Consider the following 25,668-nt stretch of genomic DNA (forward strand, 5'->3'; position numbering starts at 1 on the left):
AAGATCCTCGATAACTATCCATAGGTCCCGAAGAACCTAGGTAAACTATCCATATGTTCCTTATAACATAGGTATATTGTCCTATGTCTCGAAGACATAAGTAGTTCTTTGACTCTTGGCATGCCAACTATACCTACAGTTCTCATAACTCATAACATGGGCATTATCATTATGAATACATTTCTCATCACTTGTTCTTTCTCTTCTGTCACATACCACATGTATGTGTAACCATGTATTTCATATATATCTTATAATAGATTCTTATATCATCATTTGTTTCCTTCCTACCTATTCACAATCACACTAACATGTAATTCAAGCAAGATGTATTAATACATACATGTAATCACATAACTTATATCATATCATTTATCTTATAAACGCATATCTCTTCTTTTCTGTCACGTATCACATATACGTGTAATCATTGATCTTATAATCCCATGTTCCTTCTCTTCTGTCACATACCCTATGTATGTGTAAACATATATCTCATAAACATATATTTATGAATCTCATATCGTATCACATATTCACATAAACATGTAATCCACTTTCACATATCACTTAACATATTTTCTAATATGATCACATAACTCATATTATCTATCTCATGTCATGTATTTACTTAATTCAGTTTCACATAGCTTGTCACATAGGCATGCATTCTCATATATTATAATTTCATATAGTTCAATATCACATATCACATATCACATATACATGTAATCATGTACTCATACACACATAAGCATCATATCATTCACAAATCAAATAACATTTTAGGAGTCACTTCTTACCATAGTAACTCCATCACTGGCTCATCACAAGCCAATATTTATTCGATAACATAAGTACAATTAAATTGCACTCACCTTAGCTTTGCTTTGATTCGATTTTAATCCTTCAATTGTTTCTGAATGGGATCACGTTCTATATCTACATAATCATTCATAGATCTATATCAGTATTATAACTAATATACTCTAATGGTTCACTCCTTAGACTAAGAAAATGCCAATTTCATCTTTCAATGAAAGTATGCATCGATGCACTACTGATGCATCGGTGCATAAAATGCATTCGATGTTGTATTATCACTGGGATACATCGATGCATGCCTTATGCATCGATGCACTAATTGCATTCGATGTTTCTATTTTAAAAGAGTGCATCGATGCACTACCTGTGCATCGATACACCTTCAAACAAATTTCTGGCTTTTAACCTTGATGCATCGATGCACTATGAATGTGTATCGATGCACTCTGCCCAGAACCTCTTTTTGAACCCGAAAATCATCAACTCTTCACTCAAATGCTTCATATTTCATCCCCTTTCATATTCCTAACTTTCATATACATGTTTAAACTCGTTTATAATCAATTATCTCTTCTTTAACCTTAATATCCTCTCCTCTTTATTAACTTCAAGAATCATACCAGATTTTTAACATGTTTTAAATCTAATTCTAACACTCCATATTTCTTAATTAGATTGATGACAAGTCAAATTCCTTCTCAAAATTCACTTACTAACTCTTTTCCATAATTTCCTTTAGAAACTCATTTTCTTTAATCTTTCATAACTTCTTTATCTTTTGATTTTAGGACAACTTAAGCTTTCCATAAGCTTAAGTATTACCTAATGATCAAAACCCACTCTTAAAATTAACAAATAATCAACTAACAAGGAATCTTACCTTTGCAAGCTTGGCTCTTTCTTTCTCTCGTACATGAAGAAGAAGAAGAAGAAGAAGAAGATGATGAAGAAAATATCTCTTCATCCTTATCCCCTCTAACATATATATCCTTATCATATCTATTTTTAATTTATTTATTAGTCAAATGACCATTTTGTCCTCTACTTCATTTGATAATTACTAACAACTTTTAGGATTTATTTCCAGATAAATCATTGAACTAATCCATTCTTCCACTTTAATCACCAAATTCTGAAAGTTTACCATTTAGTCACTAACCCATAGTTTGGGGTGTTACAACTCTCCCCTCCTTATAAGAAAATTCATCCTCGAATTTTCACTGCACATCATAATAAGAACATATCTTCTAATGATCTTATGTTGCTTCCTTGACTTATTCTTTCTTGTCATCATCATAAACTTACTTTTCAATCCTTTAGTTTCCAACTATCTTTTTCGTTTATACGTTCATCTTTTGTTGCTTATCATATAAACAATAACCAATAACATCAATCCATTTCTGTTTTTTTTTTCTCATTCGATTCTGCATTTTTCCTTTGACCTTTCTAAAATCCACATAATGTTACTCATCCTGTAGAAATTAACATCAATTCTTATCACTCAAATCAAAAAATCAATCAATTGATTCCTTTCCTCATTTTCTAATTAATTAGCCAGAATCCAAACTTTTACTCATTCTTTCATCATTGTCTATATTACGATACACATAATCTCTTCAAATAACCTTACACACTTTTCTTACTTCTAATCAAACTTATAATTTGCACATCCTTATAATCCTTTATCATATTTAATCCTTTCATTATCAAAATCTTCTTATAACATAACTAAACTATATCTTTTCATAACTTTGATAATCAACTTTACTTGTACAGAACCTCATTCTTATCATCTATTGTACTTGTATTTCCTTCAAACATACAAATCTTTATCTTCTTCACCACAACACCTTACTATTATCAAACTATACAACTGTATCCAAATCCTCTTTATATTTGGTTATCATAACCTGTCAATATATTATAATTCCATTACATTTTCATCACATACTCTTGTTAGCCAATGCTAACTCTTTCCATCTAGAATACAAACTCTTATCATATCCACACTCTTGCTTATACACAGTACTATCCCTTGGTTTCGAATTCATAATTCTGATTTCATTCATCTTATAAACGTATCACTGATGCACTTATTCTTAAACTCTTTTACAAACAATAACCGCGTCACTTGATCTTTTAATGTTCTTATGGTGACATTGTGCACCATACTCTAGTTTACCCGCGTAGTAATGAAACTACTCAATTAACTTCTCCACTTTGGAGAAATGAAAACCGTTTAACATTTTCTTCATATCCTTTAACCAAATGTCTGTAACAACAGAACATTCCTCAAATTCACCTTTGAACTTAGGTGCTTCTAAATCTTTTAACTATCTCAATACATTCATTCTATGAGTTAAAAAAAATAACATTGTAAACATTGTAAACACATCGAATATCATTCAACATCATGAATCATTCTCTAATCTTATACATGCATTCCCTGAGGTTTTCACTCTTCTCCCTGCCTGGCCAGGGCAGGTGAATGCTATTACGTTCAGGTCTATAGCCTTGTGTTTCACTTTGGAAACTCTCATATTTCATGTGCTCATATCATTTCTTCTATCACATATCACGTGCATATGCTCATCCAATTCATATTGTATAACATATGTCAATTGCATATGTTCACATATCATCCATCATATCATATAAACATATATATAAATTTCATAAATCATTCTCTGGTATTCACATATCTTATTTAACATAATAATTTAACTCTATTAACAAGACAGTACACTCCTTACCCTATCAGATCAGAAAATTTTCTACTTTATGTCGGCATGTATACTTTTTAAAACAATTTTGACTTCGTTTTTTAGCTAGAATCGGCTAACCGTAGCTCTGATACCATTAAATGTAACACCCCTAACTCGTATCCGACCCGGATACGAGTCCGAAGTGTCACATTGACTTTTCAAACATTTATTCGTATAAAATAGTGAGTAATTTAAAAACTTTTATAACATTTAACTTATTCAAAACATTACAAAACTATTCAGAGCTTATACAATATATCTTTAATTACATGCCAACTGAACTTTATATAAAAAATACATATTATTCACCTCTCTTCTGATATGACATTTGGTAAGGAGAATTGACCTGTCTTGTTCCTCTTTACTTCTCATTTCGCTTTCCAAACCTTACGCGTGAAACAATCACACGCAAGTCGATGACTTAGTGAGGCATATAAAACATATATATTATATACATAAAGCATACATAAACATATACCATCATTATCATAATCTCTATCATTATCATTAAGAAACACACATAACTCATATGGTTCATGTAACACATTTCAAACCACTACCTTTGATAACCATTTATAAACCCATCTATACATATCACATTCAATATGTTTGTTTAATCTCTTTATTAGCCCATGTATACTAGTGAGAACTTAAGGTATGTGAGTACATGAGGCTGTGCACACATATGTTGTCACCATAGCTCGATCAATTCCCGAAGGACCTATCCAGAGGTCATAAAGATCCTCGGTAACTATCAGAGGTCATAAAGATCCTTGGTAACTATCCAGAGGTCATAAAGATCCTCGATAACTATCCATAGGTCCCGAAGAACCTAGGTAAACTATCCATATGTCCTTAGAACATAGGTATACTGTCCATATATCTCGAAAGACATAGGTAGTTCTTTGACTCTTGGCATGCCAACTATACCTACAGTTCTCATAACTCATAACATGGGCATTATCATTATGAATACATTTCTCATCACTTGTTCTTTCTTCTGTCACATACCACATGTATGTGTAACCATGTATTTCATATAATGTATCTTATAATAGATTCTTATATCATCATTTGTTCCTTCCTACCTATTCACAATCACACTAACATGTAATTCAAGCAAGATGTATTAATACATACATGTAATCACATAACTTATCATATCATTTATCTTATAAACACATATCCCTCTTCTGTCACGTATCACATATAGTGTAATTATTGATCTTATAATCCATGTTCCTTCTCTCTGTCACATACCCTATGTATGTGTAAACATATATCTCATAAACATATATTATGAATCTATATCGTATCACATATTCACATAAACATGTAATCCACTTTCACATATCACTTAAATATTTTAATATGATCACATAACTCATATTATCTATCTCATGTCATGTATTTACTTAATTCAGTTTCACATAGCTTGTCACATAGGCATGTATTCTATATATTAAATTTCATATAGTTCAATATCACATATCACATAAATGTAATCATGTACTCATACACATAAGCATCATATCATTCACAAATCAAATAACATTTTAGGAGTCACTTCTTACCATAGTAACTCCATCACTGGCTCATCACAGCCAAGTTTATTCGATAACATAAGTACAATTAAATTGCACTCACCTTAGCTTTGCTTTGATTCGATTCTAATCCTTCAATTGTTTCTGAATGGATCACGTTCTATATCTACATAATCATTCATAGATCTATATCAGTATTATAACTAATATACTCTAATGGTTCACTCCTTAGACTAAGAAAAATGCCAATTTCATCTTTCAATGAAACTATGCATCGATGCACTACTGATGCATCGGTGCATAAAATGCATTCGATGTTGTATTATCACTGGGATACATCGATGCATGCCTTATGCATCGATGAACTAATTGCATTCGATGTTTCTATTTTAAAAGAGTGCATCGATGCACTACCTGTGCATCGATACGCCTTCAAACAAATTCTGGGTTTTAACCTGATGCATCGATGCACTATGAATGTGCATCGATGCACTCTGCCCGAACCTCTTTTTGAACCCAAAAATCATCAACTCTCACTCAAATGCTTCATATTTCATCCCCTTCATATTCCTAACTTTCATATACAGTTTAAACTCGTTTATAATCAATTATCTCTTCTTTAACCTTAATATCCTCCTCTTTATTACTTCAAGAATCATATCAGATTTTAACATGTTTTAAATCTAATTCTAACACTCCATATTTCTTAATTAGATTGATGACAAGTCAAATTCCTTCTCAAAATTGCACTTACTAACTCTTTTCCAGAATTTCCTTTAGAAACTCATTTTCTTTAATCTTTCATAACTTCTTTATCTTTTGATTTTAGGACAACTTAAGCTTTCCATAAGCTTAAGTATTACCTAATGATCAAAACTCACTCTTAAAATTACAAATAATCAGCTAAAAGGAATCTTACCTTTGCAAGCTTAGCTCTTTCTTTCTCTCGTACATGAAGAAGAAGAAGATGAAGATGAAGAGAATATCTCTTTCATCCTTATCCCTCTAACATATATATCCTTATATATCTATTTTTAATTCATTTATTAGTCAAATGAAACATTTTGTCCTCTACTTCATTTGATAATTACTAACAACTTTTAGGATTTATTTCCAGATAAATCATTGAACTAATCCATTCTTCTACTTTAATCACCAAATTCTGAAAGTTTACCCACTTTTTTTCACTTCATTTCTTGTTTTTTCACAGCTTCCAAACAACAACGAGAAACATATCGCCATTTTCATGTTCTTTTTTTATAATTACATTCGTTAATTGTTTTCATTCATGGTGTAGCCGTTCAAGAGGTACGTGGAGATCGGGAGAGTGGCTCTGGTTAACTACGGAAAGGACTATGGCAAGCTCGTTTTCATTGTCGATGTCGTTGATCAAAACAGGGTTCGCCATCAAATTTTACCTTTCCATTTTTCTCGGTTGTTCGGTTTATGTTTCTTTATCATTTTTTTTCAATACATTGCAAATTTTAGCTGAAAATTATTACCATTGTGGCGGAATAAGCTGTAATATTGACTTTGTAATGTGATGTAGGCTCTTGTTGATGCACCCGATATGGTGAGAAGTCAAATGAACTTCAAGAGACTAACTCTCACCGATATCAAGATTGATATTAATCGGGTTCCTAAGAAGACGACCTTGATTGATGCTATGGAGAAAACTGGTTGGTGTTAAATTCCTAAACTTTGAAAGAAAAGGGTAGTTTTTATTCACGTTTGCTGCTTGAAACTTGGTTTATAATGGTTCAGATGTGAAGAACAAGTGGGAGAACAGTTCATGGGGCAGGAAGCTGATCGTGCAGAAAAGACGTACATCTCTTAATGATTTTGATAGGTTCAAGCTCAAGTTGGCAAAGATTAAGGTAAGCACATTGTTCGTATTTTTCTTTTATTTCGCATCGTTTGTATATGCTATGCTTTCCTGGTTTTTCTGTATTTTGAGTTTTGGTGATCTTAATGTCTCAAAGATTGGCATAATGCTTGAAATTCTCTTTCATATCCTCATTGTATATTTCCACAATTATTTCATTCTGTTTTAAGCATTGATTCCGGAATATAATTGTCAAGTGTTTTCTTGGCATTGATATTCAGATAAGTTAAATGTCATCAAAAGTCCACTTTTACTCATTCTAATGATTTAAAGAAAGTTTGGGTCCTGAATGAAGTGTGAGAGTTTAAAACTTCGGAACCTTTTTGGCACAATCAAGACAAATCTTCAGCTTTCCAAGTTGATGTTGCCCCTTTGGTAACCTAACTTCAAATATGTAAACTTTTGTTTTCAAAGTTTAGATCTCTTCTGTAATATATTTTGTTGCCTGAATTATAAGATTTTCCAATCCTAACGCGTATGTACTGTGTTTCGCGTTGCAGAAAGCAGGAATGTTAGGCAGGAAGCTGGCTAAGCTTAAAAAGGAGACAGCAGCTTAAAGCTATCTTCTTTTAAGCTTACATACTATATTCATTGCAGTTTTTATTCAGTTTGAGATCCAAACCTACCAGATTTGACTCTTTTTTTTTTTTTAACATAATTGGTGTTCAAGACTCTTGCTATCAAGCACATCTAGCTGACTTTTGAGTTGACTGGCCCTTCCTACAAGTATCAACTTGTCCAATGCTTAGTAGCTCTAGTTAAACATTTATAAAGTCTTGAACGCTCTAGTTTTTCATTGCAGTAATTCAACTCACATTTGAGTTGTCTTTCATGCTGTCTTAAACACTTACAATGGCCACAAATTTTTTTTTGGTGGGGAAGGGGGTTTCGTAAACGATGGAAAAGTTTGGCAATATGATGAGGGAATTGTCATGAACTGTTGCAAATTGGCATTGAATCCTGGGTGATATCCCTTATACACAGTTGAGCTAGCAAGTTCGTAAAAACAATGGCTTATGATTGATATACTACTCTCATTTCCTAACTGAGAGAAGTTCAAAACTTCGAAGATGGTGATCATCATGGCTTCGTCTACCATAGACAGCACGACTAGATGGTTTGACCTCAAAGGCATGTTGGATTCTGTGTGTGGTAGACAAGCGACCACCACTTGATGATGGTTGGTTTTGTGGAATGTCATTGGGTTCGCCGGACGAACCAGGCATGTTTGTTGCTACAGCTCTTCTTGAAGTGCTACCATATCGAGAATCGTGTCTTTTACCTGAATCAGGGTGCTGGGAATTGCAAACCAACACAATCAGAACGTAGAAGATGAGAACAAAAACAATACATAAACGAGAGAGGGAGAGATGAACAGAATTAAAAGGAAAACTAAATAGACAGGACTTATCAGTCTTATTACTATGCCAACTAAATGTAGTGAAAACAAATTAAGATAACGAAATCGAGGAATCGGTGTTCATTAATACCTATTCAGTGATATTTGGAATGTCTGTGCATTGGATATGACTCCATAAATCCCCTAATTCTAATCCAAGTTAGGGATGGAAGCCAGCGGGATTGCAACTTAGCATGGCTATTATATGAAATAAAATAAAACAGGAGGAAGATTAAAAGTGGGTCTAAAGGCTTTGTCATAATACTGCTAGAAAAGAAATTGGTATGCTAATTATAGCTCACCACATTCTTGGACAAGTTACATCCCTCAGCAGTTTTGTTTCTAGCAGAAACATTTCTTTTGGAAAAAGCTTCAGTTGCACCAGATAATCTATCCCGAACCTCTCTTCCCACTGAATTTTGATGTCAAGGGGAATGACCACATAAGGGAGATAAAAAATAAAGCAAAGAGGTTATTATTAGTATACCAATACTCAAAGCAACAAACAGCTATTCTGAAAGACGCAAAAAAAAAATCTGTCCTCATCAAATATTTAAATTCCAAGAAAAAGGTTTGATTATAGTACCTGAGATTCTTTCTGGTTTTTCGATGGATGGTCCTGCAGCTAAACCTGCCCTTCCATTGGCATGCTGAGAAACAGATGTAAAAACTGTAAATATTCCAAAGGTGGAAGAAACCAAGAGCCTAGAGGTTTATAAGTACTTACCCTGCTTCGGGAACTACTGCCAATCTGTGGGTACTTCAACACAGTCCAGTCAAAGACATAGTCAAACTGATAACCTGCAACAATGTGAATTTCAGAAGAAAAGAAATTATAACTAATTTTTTTTATAGAAGTTGGAGGTCTCATTAAAAACTCTCTTCATATTCTTTCACATACTTAAAAGTATGTTGAAAAACATTGGAAGGGAGAAAAGAGTGCCTCATATTTTATTAAATAGAAGACCAAATACATGTGGTAACACCGAACCCTCATACAAGAATATACACCAATACAAACTATATCACCTAAAAATCTTACATCTTGAAACAAAAAGCCCCTAAGACAATAACCCTATTTGTACAATACACCTCAAGATGAAATATAACATAGCAATAAACCAACAATTTCAACCACAAACTTAAAAACGCCTCTGAATGCAGCTGTCGAACAATCACAATCCAATTGGAGGATCAAGTTCTAAAGAAATATTGCAATCTTCAGAGACCCAAGAATTAGGTTTGAAGGAAGGATCAACTTCATGCACCAAGATATTGAATAAATGATCCCCGACCTTCAACTCCAACAACTCATTAATTCTCCCTTGAACATTTGTGAGTATTTGAATTTTCGCCCGATCAAAAGACGAAGGGAACTCACAATTGTTATCAATTGCTATTAACTTGCCCCACTTTGTAGCTCTGTTTTTTAAAGTATCCCAATTGCAAGTGTGAAAAGAATACCTTCGCAAACTAACCACACACGTCGGCTCTCCACCACAAGGCTCTCAGACCAAGTTCCACTCTGGAAAACCATTATGCAAGAGTCTCTAACTTATCATCCTTCACGCTTCTCAACGAATCATAGTTTTCAAAAACCATTAGAACTATATTCCAGCAGCTCTCAAAAGCGTGAACCCGCTAGTCCTTTGGCTTGTATTTGGTTAGCAAGATTACCAATTTTATAAAGTTCTTGCACCACCCCATAAGAAGTTAGTCAACACTTGAAGTTTATCTTCGTCCACAGCACCCTCAACTTCACAGTGTTTAATCCTCGGAACATTGAACTAAATACGGATCCTATCCTTTCAAAAACGTTTGTGGAAATAGCAATTATGGTTCGAGTGTACCATCCCAAAATTCAAATTGCTTTAAAAAGTTTATAAAAAAAGAGAATTCAAAGATCAGGCCAGGTCTATATAGGTGAAGATGAGGCCTAACGCAAGCACGAGCAATCCAGACATCAGTGATATCAGTAAATAAATTTCTTAAAAGGGAACAAATTAGTAGTTGTAAGGCATAAGAGATAATACCTCTTTTTTTATAGGAATTGAAGACCTCGTTAAAAACCTCCTTCATGATTAAAGGAGCTTATAGAGAAGCTCTTTAATCAGCGGAAGGAGGAAAAGAGTGCCTTAGGATTTTATTAACCATAGAAAATACACGATACAACTAGGGGGCCACCCCTAATATAAACAAAACACCAAAAACAACCTCAAACAATCCTACCAGAACCAGCCTAATCCAACAAAGCAACAACGACAGCCTAAAAAAACAGACCGGCCAAACTATAAACCTAAACGTGGCCCGAAAGACTCCCCAAACAAACAAAACAACCATAATAAAGCAAGGGTGACAGCTGACTAAAACCATATAAGCCAACTTCTAACTCAAAAAGCCGGAGCTTTCACATGATAAGAATACAAAAAAAAACACGCACATAGCCGCCTTTCCACCACATCAACTCGTCTTGTCGACTAAGACCATCCGAACTTCCAGCTCCAAACAAAAGCATGATGCAGATCACCTGAAACTTCTACTCCTTCCCCCGCCATAGTCTTCCGACATCAGATACACTACTTAGCCATTAGACTCACAACCCAATTCTTTCCCAAAAGGCAAGGAATTGATCGCATCCTTCTGTTGAGACTGCCCCAATGCTGGAAAATCAGATTCATATATGAATCTGCCATCAATAACAGACACCTCTTCCTCCCACAACACCTTACTCTGATGGCTCTTGCTTCGGTAACCCCTACTTTCTTTTGGGAACTGTAAATTCCCTTGAAAAAATTGTTTAGATCTATATTTGTTGCCAAATCCCACCTTCGGTCTCATGTACTACCTTGCGTTACCCTTTGGATTTATGTATGCGCAGTTGTAAGAAAAGCCCTCGTGTATCCCATGACTCAACCCGACCATCCAACATGGGGAAATCATTAAAATAATCCTTTGAGCCTACAAAAGCACATGCAGACTCACTACTTTTCCTGAAGGCAACTTCTTTCTCCCTCTCCGCGTGAACCAACATATCCACTTTATCCTTTAGGCTCACATCTTCCAATTCCCTTGACACTAAGAGACCATCTAGGATGGGAGAATTAATTAAAAAATCCTTACTCCCCTCATAACCACGTGCAGGCAGCAAGTCCTAAAGACATCCACTACTTCTCTCTCCGCATGCACCAACAATGTCTCGTGTTCCCCCACTCCCTCAGTTGCGAAAGAACCATCCTCTGACCTACAACGGCACTCCTCAGACCCATCATCAATGCCTCGCCTATGTTCCTGTCCTCCACACCCTCACCCGACAAGAGGCTGCCTCTAGCAGTCCCCAAACAACAAGAAATTTTTTTCTTCTTTCTCATAACACCTCTCCGCCGACTGCACCTCCTAAGAGTGCATGGATCTTCCTGCTTCTTCAGCACCCACCTCCAGCTCGGGAAACTTAACTGGAGAAACACCAACGTGCTCCCTCACCTTGGATAGCGGAGATGTGATTGCCTCTTCAAAAGAAGACGACTCCACCCACTTAATAAAAATTCTGCACCATCCTACCAAGCTGTCTTTGAGAGTTGAGAGCTTACTCTCGTTAACAGAACCAACAATGGAAGCCTCCGTATGACTAACATCCTTCACTACACTGTTGCCCTCGAGTGAATATGGACCAGACAACTTCTTCCTCCAGAAAACATCACAAGGATGATATCTTGCCATGAAGACTCTAACTTTGTTACCTTGAATCCAAGATCTATCAACACGTGATAGCCTTCCTCGCGTCCTCCAGTCTGGTCCCTTGCTTCTTTTATTAGGGATGAAAGAATCACCACCTTGTCATATTTATCGAAAATATCCAAAGAGACCTTGGTAATGAAAACTCTCTAGAATGTTGAAAATGATCACTGTGACACAGTTTTTCCCAACCGGAACTCTCCCATACTCGCCATCAAGAGAAATGGAAAGGAATAAAAACAGAAAACTTATCTAAAACACCTGATTTTTAGAGAGAAGGAGGAGCTTCTCTCACTAACTGTGCTTTAAATGTTGGCCTCTATAGGAGTTGATACCTTCTTTTCACTAATCTTATCATATTTTTGCTTTTTTGTGCCAGCTTTAGCCCCTGCCATGGAAGGCTGAAGCAAAGAAAAAGTTCCAATTGAATAAAAATTAAAAAATCAATATTGAGCAAACTAAGAAGATTCAGTAAAAGTAACAACATTATTAAAAAAGGAACATTTAAGATGATCATGTCAAGACTATATATACCAACCTTCCTCTTAGAAAATACATAAGACATAACCAAGGGATTCCAAATCATCTCTTCGGCTTTGCTCTGTCAGTACATTGAAGACTGGAAGTTAACAAAAAAGAAGAAAACTTGCATCCATAATATATTGTTTACTGTTACTAGTTGGAAACGACTCACCGATGCCAAGGTGAGTGTTCACACTAGCATAACGAGTTGTGCCTGTGAGGTTCTTGTTTTCTCTGAAGCAAAGAACTTGATGAGTTGCTTTCACTATAAAATCTTGAGATCTTCAGGTCTGAATTTCTATATTAAAAAATCACAGAGAAATAATCACCTGTATGGGATATGCTTATGAGTCTGAAGATCCCTATACTTCTTTGCAAGGCCATAATCAATGATAAACCTGTAGATGCGAAATTAAAAAGAAAAATGATATCAGAATGTTTCAAACTTTTGATGTGAAACGAAGTCCTATACAAACAATGGTATAAATGATAATATTTTTAGCATAACTAAAATTAAAAAAGGTGGTTGTGCTAGCAGTCTAATCAGTATGCACATGTTTTATTTGCCAACATAACATACAAGCAAAACAAAATAACTAGTACCTGATTTGCCTTGCGTTCAAGGCCCATCAAGAAGTTGTCAGGCTTTATATCACGGTGAAGAAAAGCCCTCGAATGCATATAGTCTACTCTATTAATCTGGGGGGAAAAGGTTAAAAGGGGAAATCAAATAATAAAAACCTGAAAACTAATTCTTTACCACAAAAAAGACATATTTACCATTTGAACAGCAATCATCAACACTGTTTTCAACGATAGTTTTCCTACTGCAGTAGTTGAACAAATCTTCCAAACTGGGTCCAAGAAGGTCAATTACCATGACATTGTAATCTGCCTCGACTCCAACCACCTGAGATGGGGAATACCCGCTATACCAAGGTGAATATAAACCAAGTTATTTAGAGACTGAGTTTATAGTGCGTGATAATGAAAGAAGACTTGATATGGCCTTTCAAAACCAGCAGCTACCAAGACTTAGACCAATACTAAATTGACTTAAGACTGGTTAAATGTAATATGAGAAGGAAATTAACTTCCATCACATCAGAGATTGAATGTTTTCCTCTCAGGTTGTTTTCTCGCATAGTGGCAGTGCAGTTGAAAAGGCTACCCACAGAAGACTATAATCAATTATAATGTGGTACCAAATCATTTTTCCAGACACACAGAGGGAGAGAAGGCAGAGACAGAGACTTACTTCCTCCTTGAAGAAGCATATACAATTTTGACTCATAATGAAGCTGTGGATGCCTGGTCTTCACAGATTCCTGAAATTAGAAAGATATGTGGGGGGGGGGGGGGTCAAGCTCATTTCTTCAAATTCACACCTATATCATGCATTCTTACATGAAAAGGACAACACCGTATATGATTTCACAGAGAGAGGGTAATGTAGGTTGGAATTTGGAACAAAGTTGATAAATTGTCTTCCAAAATTATACTGAAGCAATAAAAAATTTAAACACATTGCTCTCATAAGCAGTTTTCATTTCCTCATTCCGATAAAAACGCTCTTATTCTTCAAATGGAAATTGAATGAACATAAAGTCCAAAGGTTAACAACAGAACAAAAATGGGAAAAAAAAGATAAGCAAGAATAACTGCCAACAATCATTCTTTTCTTTCTTTTTTTTGACATTTTGTTTATTGATGCAAACGGTTGTAAATGTTGGGACTCAACACTAGTCCACAGAAGCAAGTATATTACAACTGAAGAATGCTTTATTTAATTCAAAGACCAAAAACTCATCATTACAATTGACAAACACAGCTGCAAACAAGTCTACCAGACGACCAACAAAAAGACTGACAAAAAAATACTCAATGCATATCACATACCGTTTGACAGCAACTTCCTCTCCAGTTACACATTTTACCCCTTCACAAACAAACAAAAAAGAGATCAGGAAAGAGAGATACGATGCAGACAATGCAACAGCACACATTTTCTATAAGGAGGAGGAGAATGAGGATGAGGATGAAGAGAAGGGCATTAAAGAGATTGGGATTATACCTAAAAAAGCTCTCCAAAAGAGCCACTCCCAATTTTTCTTCCAAGCTTGAACTTGCCACCGATTACACGATCCGTCTTAAGCCAAAAATATAAAAGCTACACCCTTTAACAATACCGAATGCCCCCTCAAAATAGATTAATCTAAGCTGCTTTTAACTCGATTTTTGTCAAATTCAGTGATATAGCACCTCAAACCAATACCCTCAAAGCTTGGGGATTTACCAAATTGATAGCAAACCTCCAATAGATCATCTGAAGAAAAAACCTCTTAATCTTCTTCAATAATCAGCATGGGCGAAATCGTCACAATAAAAAATCCGACCTTCTGACTAAAATAACAGAAAAACGAAAAAAACGAAATCAAATTCGAAAGATGAGGCTAAACCCACCCCCGGGTATTTCAATCTAAGCCAGGAAAGACAAATGGAAAGAAAAAAAAAAGCTTTATTATAATGAATATCAGAAAGAACCAGTTCCTCAACTACAAAGCCTTCATATTGATAGTAAAATCCCCCAATATTGCAAAGGAAACCCTAATTTGGGAAGGTGAAGAAAAGCTAGATTGACTTGAGAAGAAGAAGAGGAATCAACATGCAAAACCAAACATCACATCCATATGTAATCAAATAAAAAAAGACGGCTTAAAAAAATGGCCGAAAACAATGAATCAAATAAAATAAGAAAAATTGTTTTTTTCTTTCTATGTTTGGATTAAAATTAAACAGAACAGTAAAGAATAGTTTTGAGTAGCCGTTTGTTAAGGTGGAAAGACGAATGAAAGAAGAGAGAGGGCGAGATTTTGGAGAAAAAGATAGGAAAGGGAAAAGGTAAAGGAACAGTAGCTTTATATAATGGATTTGTATTTTTTCTCAATATCATTAAATTAAAATATTTTTTATTATTAAACTTTTTAAAATTATAAAATAATTATTAATTGTTTTTATTAACGTAATAAGTTCAATTAATAAATAATATTTTATTAATTCTTAATTATAATTATAATTATATTTCTCATATTTTTTATATAATAATTTAAAAATTATAAAAAAATAAAAAAGTTATAATTTAATTTTAAATTATAAAACATTTTAAGAAACGAAGAAAATTAAAGAAATTGAATTTTTAACTTTTAGATATTATATTCAATTATAAGATAATATATGTTAAAAATATTTCTTAATTATTAATAGCATGCCCGTTCTATAAAGATAACTGTTAAAACTTAGTATGAACCAAGCGACCTCGGTGTTAAAAGAATTATTATTATTTCTTGAGGTTCTGGGTTCGAGCACCAAAAATACTATGATACGAGCGTTTAATATCAAATGATTGAAAGTTATCTGTAAATATATTATATCTTATACTTAACTCATACTATTAAAAAATGTTAAAACTTAATACTTTTAAATAAAACAATACTCTCTTTAACCATTCAAATATTTCCATATAAGTTTAGAAAAAATAATTTATTACTAATCATAAAATGAGATAAAAATATTTGTTGTAAAATCATTTTATCAAAGCCAGACAAAATCACCTCAATAATAAATGGGAAAAATAAATCTTATTTAATAATATTTTGAATTTATTTTTTAAAATAAAGTAAATTGTACGGTGCATAATAGAGGACATGGAGCACTTGACCTTCAAATAAGATAGTAATATTTCTCTTTTGCAGGAAAATATGGGTATATGAGCACAAAAACATCAAATGCTCTATGCGTCTTCTATAGGAACTATTTATTTACCTTATTTCAGATAATAGTTCTGATAGGATATTATATAAGGAATTATTTTCCCCCAAACATTATCTTGGTGATTTTGCCGTCAAAGCTATGCCGAAATCCAATCAATCGCCTGCTGAAATTCCACTTTTGGATGACATTGTCCACACCTGCCCTGATTTCAGAAGCCGCCCAAACTCCAATGGTTGCTGAGAGATATGCTTATTAAGGAATCGCTTCAAACCTCATTACTTACTTGACGCCTGACGGGGCCACTGGGTCAGTCCACCGCCGCCACATTTGCACAAGTTAACGCCGGGTCAGGGGTGTCGGTGCTTCTAAAAATTGAGGGTGCTTACCTTGCTGACTTTATTCTTGGCCGATACCGCATCATCATTCTTGCTTCCTTGTTTACATTGGTAAATCAATTCTACTACTTCCCGAATCTAAAATATTGAAAAGAGTTGCAGACAGACTTAGACACTTTCATCATTTTTAAACTAGTGAAGTTTCATTGCTCAAATAAGTACTTTGAAGCTCTCAATTCAAGATTGAGAACACATGTTTAATATTAACTGGGCCGTCCATTTCATCGGACACATTTCAAAGTCCCACCGAACAATCCTAAGCTGCATCAATGATTGAGAAACAGATAGCATCGACGTGTGTATATCAACCTCTTAGCTATGTACTTCAATGAAAAAAAAGAAATACTCAAGGTTCAAGTTTTCATGTCCACTGGAGTCTTGCAATAATGATAATTTATGCTTTGAATTACTTCTTATTGTTTTCTTTGGAATCTCAATGCTGGTCCTGGGGGGTGGGAGAATTTTGGGAGCAAAACATCTGTCAAGAAGTTCTAGCAGGCGGCCGTGCCTCTAGGTTAACTCTATCCAGACCATCTAAAGGCAAACAAAACTCTTTAAACATGAAGAAATAATAGAAAAGACGGAGAGCAGAGTCAATATCTAACTTGGTGCCAAGTTGTTTGCATATTGCAAAGTAAAGCATGTGTACATGATGGTATGATACGACTTTAAGAGTATCTTTGTACAACATTTCTGCAGCCTTTCTTTTTTATTTTTCCTTTTCAATTCTCCTGTTTGTTTTTCTCTCTATTTAAGAGTGAAAAAGGTTAGTTTGATCAGCAGTAGCTCTCCTCGATATTTAGATCTGAAGAGGCGAATCAAACCTGAAGTTCCCGTAGATAGAGACAGCATGGAAAAATGTGGTTGGGTATCAGAATCCGCATGATTTTCAGTGGCGTCCAGTTCAGGCAAGAGATTTAAGAAGCTCCCTTGAACAGGTTGATCACTAAGTGTCTCTGAAGCATCTGAAGACTCTGCCTCGCCATCTATGTCGAGAATCAGATAGAACAATTGAATATGTTAAAAGATAGTGGCAGTGAAGTATATGTCCGCGGACGTAGAACAACCAACAACATATGAAGAAAGGAGGAAGTAAAAACGATCTATGGATGGGGGTGGGTTCTTCTTCAACTCAGCTAAAAGTAGAAAGAAAATGTCAATTTGTAAAGGTATTACGTAATCCCAGAAACCAAAAACAGACTGGATAATATTAAGTGCAAATTACTAAAACTTTAAAGTTGAGATGCAGTATTCAGACAGTTTATAATAATAATATGAAGCTTAAGCATCTTGAAATCTTTTTCAGCCAGGCATTCTTACACATGATTCTGGAACAAATACCGTGGCCATCTATGTACATAATTCCATTACAAGGTGGAGAAAGAAGAATACCCATTCCAGGCACTCGAAAATTATTGACAATTTCAAAGTTTTTGTATGTGTATCCCACGAAATTTATGTCCTTGGACGAAAGCATCTGCAACATAGCGGGATGATCAAGAAAAAAAGAACTGTAACGTATGTCATGAAAAAACTCTTTTATTAGTCGACATAACAAAAACAAAACATAGTAGAGAGCCAAGAAAAAACAGAGCCGACAGTAGACCAATGCTATAGGATAGATGACTTCGACACAATACAAAAGATACTGGAAGCTTACTTTCCTCCATGGACCAGATTTTGACGGCCTAGAACACATTTCTTCTGACTGCACAATGAAATACAAGCAAACAGAAACTAACATCATAATAAAATAAGTTGAAACGTGATTAGCAGTACTGAATTCGAAAATTAAGGGATAACAGTACCTCATCAAACTTTTCAAAATTTTGAGTATCTAGCTCATCATTAACCTCGGGAATAAACGCAGCATCCATTTCATATATTCCATCCAGTCCAGACCTTGAAACCATGGATGTTCCTAGAGAAGAAAACAGAAGATAGCTCCTTTATCTTGAAACAAATGTGTGTAAGCATATGCAAGAATCTAGAATAGAACATCAAACAACACCATTCACCTCATTGACCCATCACACAAGAGTTTTAATTATATCTCTTGCCTCTGCAGATGTTGCCTCTTCAGGAAACTTCAAATGATCTCTCAGTTCACTATCTGTGCGAGTGATTAAAAAAAGTGACATTATTAGATAAATGAAACTTCTTAAATTCGTCCTTTTTCTACTTTGCTTCAATCATTTTATTGTAATATACGGCTGTTACGCAGCTAAAAAAGAATTTACCAGAATCTGCCTTTCCAAATAAAAATTCATAAAACAAGAAAAATCCATGAAAAAAAGCATATATATTGCTAGACCCTGACAATTTCTTTCACATTCCAGCCTCGACATAATCAGGAACAATTAACAGAGATATAAGCTAGATCCAGACAGAAGTAACTAATGAGAAAGAGAAAAAGTACATAATCAATTGGCAAAATTTTCAGGTTACCTTCCTGCAAGTTGACATCGGATCATCTGAATAAAAAGGTGGATATCCCACTAGCATTTCAAACATAATGGCTCCGAGTGACCACCTATGCGAAATAGTAACCAGTCAAAATAACCTATTATACTGTCACGTGCAAAAAATTAATGAATTGTAGGCATCATCATCAGAGGACAATGTCACTTTAAATCACCATGTTCATTGAGATATTAAAGCTAATCTTTCAAAATGAAGTCAGCATATATAAAAAAGTTAAAAATGAAATATCCTCTAATCTGCAACTAGACAGCCAATTCTGTTTCTAATTAAAACGTTATAGTTTAAATTGATATGTCAGAAAAAAACAGGACTGGTATCTGCAACAAGGTGGAATTTCTTTTCAAAATGCACAAATACTGACCAATCACATTCCATTCCATAACCTTTCTTCAAGAGGACTTCTGGAGCAATATAGTCGGGAGTACCGACAGTAGAATAAGCCTGCAAAATCCAAGCATTCAACCAGGAAAAAAAAAAGAATCATCTAACAGTCACTGGGTTCTTCAAATAACTTGGAACTATTACTTTAAAAAGCACACCCAAACACATACAAAGAGACTTATATTTACAATATCATGATATAAAAGCAATGCAGGGTCCAATGTGTTTCATTTAGTGATTCCACAAGTGAAAAGATGCACAAGCGAGACTGTCGTCAATTCACTCACAAGGGCAACATAACTCAAAGCCACCAATTTATGAATTTAATTTAGTGAACCACTAATTGAAGAGATATAGTGGGATAAAGGGATAGTTGTGACATAATGACTGAGACTCACAAGCATTCTACGGTTCTTTTGCCAATGTTCTAGTTGCTCTGCTGTGTTCGCTTTGGAGCGGATGACCGTGCGCCATTTTCCCCAACCTCATTAGTATTGCCAACCACAGTAAAATTGTTTCTTGGATGGTACTGCATATAAGGGTTTACATAGTCCGAAATCTGACAGTCTCAAGTGTCCATATCTATCCAGTAGCAAGTTGTCAGGCTTGATATCCCTATAAAGTTCAGCACTACAAAGGTAACCATACCTAAGAAAAAGAAGAAGAAAAAAAAACACCACAGTTTATTTATTGTATACTAACCTATGAATATAATTGTGTTTATGGATAGATTCAATAGCCAAAACTGTCTCTGCAACATAAAATCTAGCTTCATCTTCAGTCAAGATATCCTTTCTCATAAGCAACGTCATCACATCTCCGCCAGGTAGATATTCCATTATAAGATAAAGGTAGTCATCATCTTGGAAAGAAAAGTAGAGCTTGACAATACAATTGCTGTCAACTTCAGCAAGAAGGTTCCTTTCAGCTTTCACATGCTCAACCTAAAATAAGAAACAAAACATCCAAAATAAAATAGTGTAGGAAACCTCAAGAATACCACATGGCATAATAAATGAATACCTGGCCTCTACGAAGCATTTCTGATTTTTTAAGCTTTCTTAGCATATACTTGGCCTCTTGTCTTTTCCCTACAACTCTAACCTGCACCATAAACACAATTTTAAATAACTAAATAAATTTGGAGGAGGAAATTAAGTAACCTACCTGCACAAGGACAAAACAAAACAAGATATATAACAGGTGACATTGTATACGATTATACCTCTCCAAACGCACCCCTGCCAATCATAGTTAGTAATTCAAAGTCATCAACACCCATCTTATGCCTTGGCAGCGCATGTATTCAGTTTCCTTTTTTCCAAGTACTTTAGTAAGTTATTTTGATCTCCTCAGAGACGTCAGATTCTACCAGTTTCTGTTCCAGGATTATTCGTCTATCAAAAAACCAAATTATTAAAAAATGGATCTGTAAAAGAAGACAAACATGGTAATAAAATGCCCAATGTCAAAAGTTTCATTTAAAGAAATCCACTCCAAATTATTGATTCCATAAACCATCTTTGCCGTGCTTCTGATTCTTAGTTACCATTTAAAGGCCGAATTGTCTGCGGAACAATTCAGTGCATTGATTACTACGTCTTGGGTCTGTTATCCACATTATCTTTTTTCAGGCCTGCCATCAAAAAGTGTACATGTGATACGTCACGAGTCTCAAAATCTGGAGGCCCAGATTTTAAAAAAATTTTGATTTTACTTCTAGGCTCGTTAGAATAATGATACTTTTAAATAAAAAATCACAATTATATATTTGTTTGCAATATTATCTCAGTTTCATATGTTTGGGTTTTTTTATTTTAATTTATAAGACACAATCGTAATATGGTAAATTTTGATATTTTAAATTTTATTTTATTACAAAAATATTTTAATAGCTCGTTTTAAAATGACATGTCATCCAAATCTATTGGGGACAGGCCTATCTTTTTCATACTTTCTTTCAAAAATCATGAGAGGTTCCTCATTTTCTGATAACTTTGAATAATTATTCACAATCACACAGCCAAAAGTGGATTCAATATTAGCGTTTCATATATGAGAAATGAAAAATATTTGAGCAAGTTAAGCATAAGATTAGGAATAAAGAGACGAAGTAAGCCATACCGCTGTCTTCTTTCTAGTAGGTTCTTCATTTGTTCCTTGTAATGATTCTCAATGTACTGCTTGGCAGCGGCGGCCTTTTGTCTGGTGATCTTGGAGAGAGCTTCTTCGTCCAGTGGCTTCTTCATTTCCCTCTCTCCTCCTCAGTGTTAGACGTCTCCTCTTCCTCTGCGCGGCCCTCAACTTATCCTTCGGTTGTAGCTTCGAAAGCCAACTCTCGCTGAATCCATTTTCTCTCATCAAAATCAAATCTCACGAAAATAAAATTCCCCTTCGTCCAGATTGGCTTCTTCATTTCCCTCTCCTCTCCACTTCCAGTGTTAGACGTCTCCTCATTCCTCTGCGCGGCCCTCAACTTATCCTTCGGTTGTAGCTTCGAAAGCCAACTCCTCGCTGAATCCATTTTCTCTCATCAAAATCAAATCTCACGAAAATAAAAATTCCCTCGCATTCTGCAACAGAAAAAAGAAAAACAGGTCATCGATTTTTGAAAAATAACAATAATAAAAATAAAAGCCAAGCCAAGCAAAGAAATCACGCACGAGCGTAGTTACGTGACACAAATACATCCGCGAAAAAACTCTTCCGACTATTTGCGGGTTTTTTCAATAATTATGATTACTGGTTTTCAAAACAAAATTGGAATGAGAGGAGAAAGCGGAAGAAAAGTTTTCTGGCTTTCTTGTCGCGCGCGTTATTCTGAGTTGTATTCCTTTTTTCCTCGAGTTGTATTTTGATCGCACACACCTTTTGCTTCCATTTATACAAGTTTTTTTCGAATTAGTTGAACTATTTATATTATCTATAAAATTAAACTCTCAATTATTTTGATTATTATTTATAATAATAATTTTGAATTATTGTACAATTAAATTATTAATTAGTCGAACTTTTAATTAGTAAGAGATCTTTTTTAAAAAACACTAATTTTACTAAAATAAGAAATATCCTAAATTATAATAAAGATTTAATCATAATAGTAAATTAAGCACCAAATTATGAAATTCTTATAATCATTAGAAACTTAACCAAGAAAACTAGAACAAATATAGATACAAACATATGTGATTGTATTGGTAAACGAACGCCAAAAGGGAATCAAACTACTAAAAGATTATCGACAAACCGCAAATCAGACTTGAGCGACGTGAAAACCTATCCACGAACGCATAACTGATATTCAAATTCAATCCGATGGTATAAAGAAAAGAAGATCAACAATATAACATAAGCGACATCTTGATAAGCTAGCGATGTTAAAAAACTCTTAGAAAAGATAGTCAACAATGGCAGAACGATCAAATATGTAACATCCTTAATACTGGTTAGTGACTAAATTGTAAAATTTCAGAATCTGATGATTAAAGTAGAATAATTGAATAGTTCAATGATTTATTTGGAAATATTTCCTAAAAGTTGTTAGTAATTATCAAAGGAATTAAAGGGCAAAATAGTCATTTGACAATAAATATATTTTCCCCTTGATAAGAATGAATCACGTGGGGGGGGGGGAGAGTTATCTGGAAACTCTCTTCTTCTTCTTTCTTCTTCTTGCTTTCTTCTTCCTCCGTGTGCTCAAGCTCAAGCCAAGCAAAGGTGAGTTGTCTGATTATTTGTTGATTTAAAGTCTGGGTTTGATCCTTATATGATACTTAAGCTTAAGGAAAACTTAAGTTGTCTTAAAATCGAAATGAAGAAGTTATGAAAGATTAAAGATAAGAAGTTTTTAAATGAATTTCTGGAAAAGAGTTGATAAAGGAATTTTGAGATGGAATTTGACTTGTCATCAACTTAATTAAAGAGATAAAGTGATAGAATTGAATTTAGAACCTTTTAAAAATTTGGTATGATTATTGTTTCCATATAAAATGGGATTTTGAGGTTAATGATGTATAGAGGAGTAGAAATTAGTTTAAGTATGTGTATTTGAGTTAAGAATATAAAAAGGGATGATGAAACATGAAGAATTTAAGTTGAGATGATGAATTTTCGGGTTCAAAAAGTAATTTCTGGGCAAAGTATCGGTAAACATTCAATATGTACCGATGCACTCTTTAAAGAAGAAACATCGAATGCCATGAGTGAATCGATACACAGTTAGTGTATCGATGCACTCCTTGAAATAGAAAACATCGAATGCAATGAGTGTACCGATGCATAGGTAGTGTATCGTTGCACACGTTAAGGGATGTACCGATACACTATGGAGGTACCGATACATACCTTAAATAAGAAATGAAAGTAGTTTTTCCTTTTAGTTTAAGAAAGGGAAGATTAGAGTATATCAATTAGAATACTGATATGTATGAATGTATGATTATGTAGACATCGAATGTAAGCAAATTTCGGAACAATCGAAGAATTAGGATCGAATCAAAGCAAGCAAGGCTAAAGTGAGTGCAATTTAATTTGTACTTATGTTATTGAGCAAACATGGGCTTGCAATGAGCCAGTGACAGAGTTACCATGGTAAGAAGTGACTCCTGAAATGTTATTTGAATTGTGATTGATATGATTCTTAGGTGAGCATGAATACATGAGCACATGGAAATGGGTATATGTGTCATATGTTATTATATGTGATATGTGATACTGAACTATATAACTATATGAAAATATGACATAAGTTATCTGGCATTGATACATGAAATATATGGAAGTATGTACATGAATACATGTATAAGTTTATATGATATGTGATTACATGCACATATGATACATGTTATATGATATGAAACAAATGTTTACATATATATATGGTATGTGACAGAAGAAAAGAAATATGTGATTATAAGAGCAATGTTATGAATGCATGAATAAATGAAGCATAATGATAGTGCCATGTTATGTCATATGAAAACTAAGGATATAGTTGGCATGCCAAGAGTCGAGGGTTTACCTATGTTCTTTGGGACATATGGACTCTTTACCTATGTTCTTCGGGACATATGAACTGTTTACCTATGTTCTTCGGGACATATAGACTGATTACCTAGATTCTTCGGGATATATGGACTGATTACCTAGATTCTTCGGGATCTATGGACTGGTCTTTCGGGACATTTATACGAGCTGTGGTGACAGCATAGTGATGCACAACCTCAATGTACTCACATACATTAAGTTCTCAGAAGTGTACATGGGCTTTAAAGAGGGTAAATAAATCAATTGATATGATATTATGTGTGCTTTGTTGTGAAATGATATATGTGTTCCATGATATATATAGAAATGTTCAGTATATGCTTATATGATAAAAAAGAATTAGTGATAGTAATTTAAGTATTGATAAGCATATTAATGGGCTTACAAAAGGTATCAAAAGTGTTTGAATTATTACATGTTATCATGCCATTACTGTTTACACTAAATCATATGGAATAATTAGAGTACATGTTTATATGTATACGAAATGCATATTATTATTTTTATGCCTCACTAAGTCTATGACTTAGCGTGTAAGTGATTTACACGTAGGTACTGAGAAGTAGGAGGATCAAAGCTAAGTTCAAAGAAACAACATATCTCCGCTCAAAGATCATATCAGAAGTAAATTATACAGTATGTTTTGTTATGTGATAAATAGGTTGGCATGTAAACAAAGTCGTTAAATTAAGTATGTATGCTCCGATCGGGTTTTGTAATGGTTTAAACGTATTTATATAAATGTTAACTTTATAGTGATGAAAGTTTAAGTTTTTATGAGTTTTATATATGTTTTGTCAAATTATTGTAGCATTGTATCGATACACTGTAGCATCGATACACAATTTATATTCAAAGTTTCTATGCATCGGTACATTGTAGCAGTGCATCGATACACTGTTCATTATTGTTCACGATA

At 34.2% G+C, this 25,668-nt stretch overlaps 2 protein-coding genes, 2 long non-coding RNA genes and 1 pseudogene across 5 annotated transcripts; 1 reads left to right on the forward strand and 4 right to left on the reverse strand.

Moving 5' to 3' along the window:
- Window positions 1–5,539: 5,539 nt before the first annotated feature.
- LOC120143611 (60S ribosomal protein L14-2-like) lies at window positions 5,540–7,576 on the forward strand. Its single transcript, XM_039157900.1, has 5 exons — window positions 5,540–5,581; window positions 6,432–6,533; window positions 6,684–6,813; window positions 6,899–7,011; window positions 7,520–7,576. Exons 1-5 carry the CDS (start codon window positions 5,540–5,542, stop codon window positions 7,574–7,576), a joined length of 444 nt encoding a protein of 147 aa, XP_039013831.1.
- Window positions 7,577–7,946: 370 nt separating this feature from the next.
- On the reverse strand, window positions 7,947–9,304 carry LOC120143478 (casein kinase 1-like protein 6). Its single transcript, XM_039157787.1, has 4 exons — window positions 9,146–9,304; window positions 9,005–9,068; window positions 8,721–8,830; window positions 7,947–8,314 (listed from the first exon to the last, which is right to left on the reverse strand). The coding sequence occupies exons 1-4, from the start codon at window positions 9,287–9,289 to the stop codon at window positions 8,054–8,056; spliced, it is 579 nt and encodes a 192-aa protein (XP_039013718.1). The 5' UTR covers window positions 9,290–9,304; the 3' UTR covers window positions 7,947–8,053.
- Window positions 9,305–12,183: 2,879 nt separating this feature from the next.
- Window positions 12,184–13,080, reverse strand: LOC120143534. The gene is made up of 4 exons (XR_005517949.1): window positions 13,002–13,080; window positions 12,845–12,906; window positions 12,689–12,751; window positions 12,184–12,551 (listed from the first exon to the last, which is right to left on the reverse strand). It is a non-coding gene; the product is annotated as an uncharacterized LOC120143534 (long non-coding RNA).
- A 113-nt stretch (window positions 13,081–13,193) lies between these two features.
- On the reverse strand, window positions 13,194–14,699 carry LOC120143535. 2 transcript variants are annotated; one of them, XR_005517951.1, is made up of 4 exons: window positions 14,572–14,699; window positions 13,931–14,000; window positions 13,453–13,601; window positions 13,194–13,371 (listed from the first exon to the last, which is right to left on the reverse strand). It is a non-coding gene; the product is annotated as an uncharacterized LOC120143535 (long non-coding RNA). The 2 variants fall into 2 exon arrangements; XR_005517950.1 differs by lacking the exon at window positions 14,572–14,699 and having other exon boundaries at window positions 13,931–14,020.
- Window positions 14,700–17,319: 2,620 nt separating this feature from the next.
- LOC120143612 lies at window positions 17,320–22,275 on the reverse strand (annotated as a pseudogene).
- Window positions 22,276–25,668: the final 3,393 nt, after the last annotated feature.

The sequence above is a fragment of the Hibiscus syriacus genome, unplaced genomic scaffold (assembly GCF_006381635.1).
Source record: "Hibiscus syriacus cultivar Baekdansim isolate YM2019G1 unplaced genomic scaffold, ASM638163v2 tig00110858_pilon, whole genome shotgun sequence".
NCBI lineage: Eukaryota > Viridiplantae > Streptophyta > Magnoliopsida > Malvales > Malvaceae > Hibiscus > Hibiscus syriacus.

Coding starts and splice junctions, on each gene's coding strand:
- LOC120143611 (XM_039157900.1), top strand. CDS start 5,540: ATGCACTACCTGTGCATCGATACGCCTTCAAACAAATTCTGG. Junction 6,814..6,898: donor TGATGCTATGGAGAAAACTG/GTTGGTGTTAAA, acceptor ATAATGGTTCAG/ATGTGAAGAACAAGTGGGAG. Junction 7,012..7,519: donor TCAAGTTGGCAAAGATTAAG/GTAAGCACATTG, acceptor TTCGCGTTGCAG/AAAGCAGGAATGTTAGGCAG.
- LOC120143478 (XM_039157787.1), bottom strand. CDS start 9,289: ATGAGACCTCCAACTTCTATAAAAAAAATTAGTTATAATTTCTTTTCT. Junction 9,069..9,145: donor GCAGTAGTTCCCGAAGCAGG/GTAAGTACTTAT, acceptor TCTGTTTCTCAG/CATGCCAATGGAAGGGCAGG. Junction 8,315..8,720: donor GTAACTTGTCCAAGAATGTG/GTGAGCTATAAT, acceptor TGCAATTCCCAG/CACCCTGATTCAGGTAAAAG.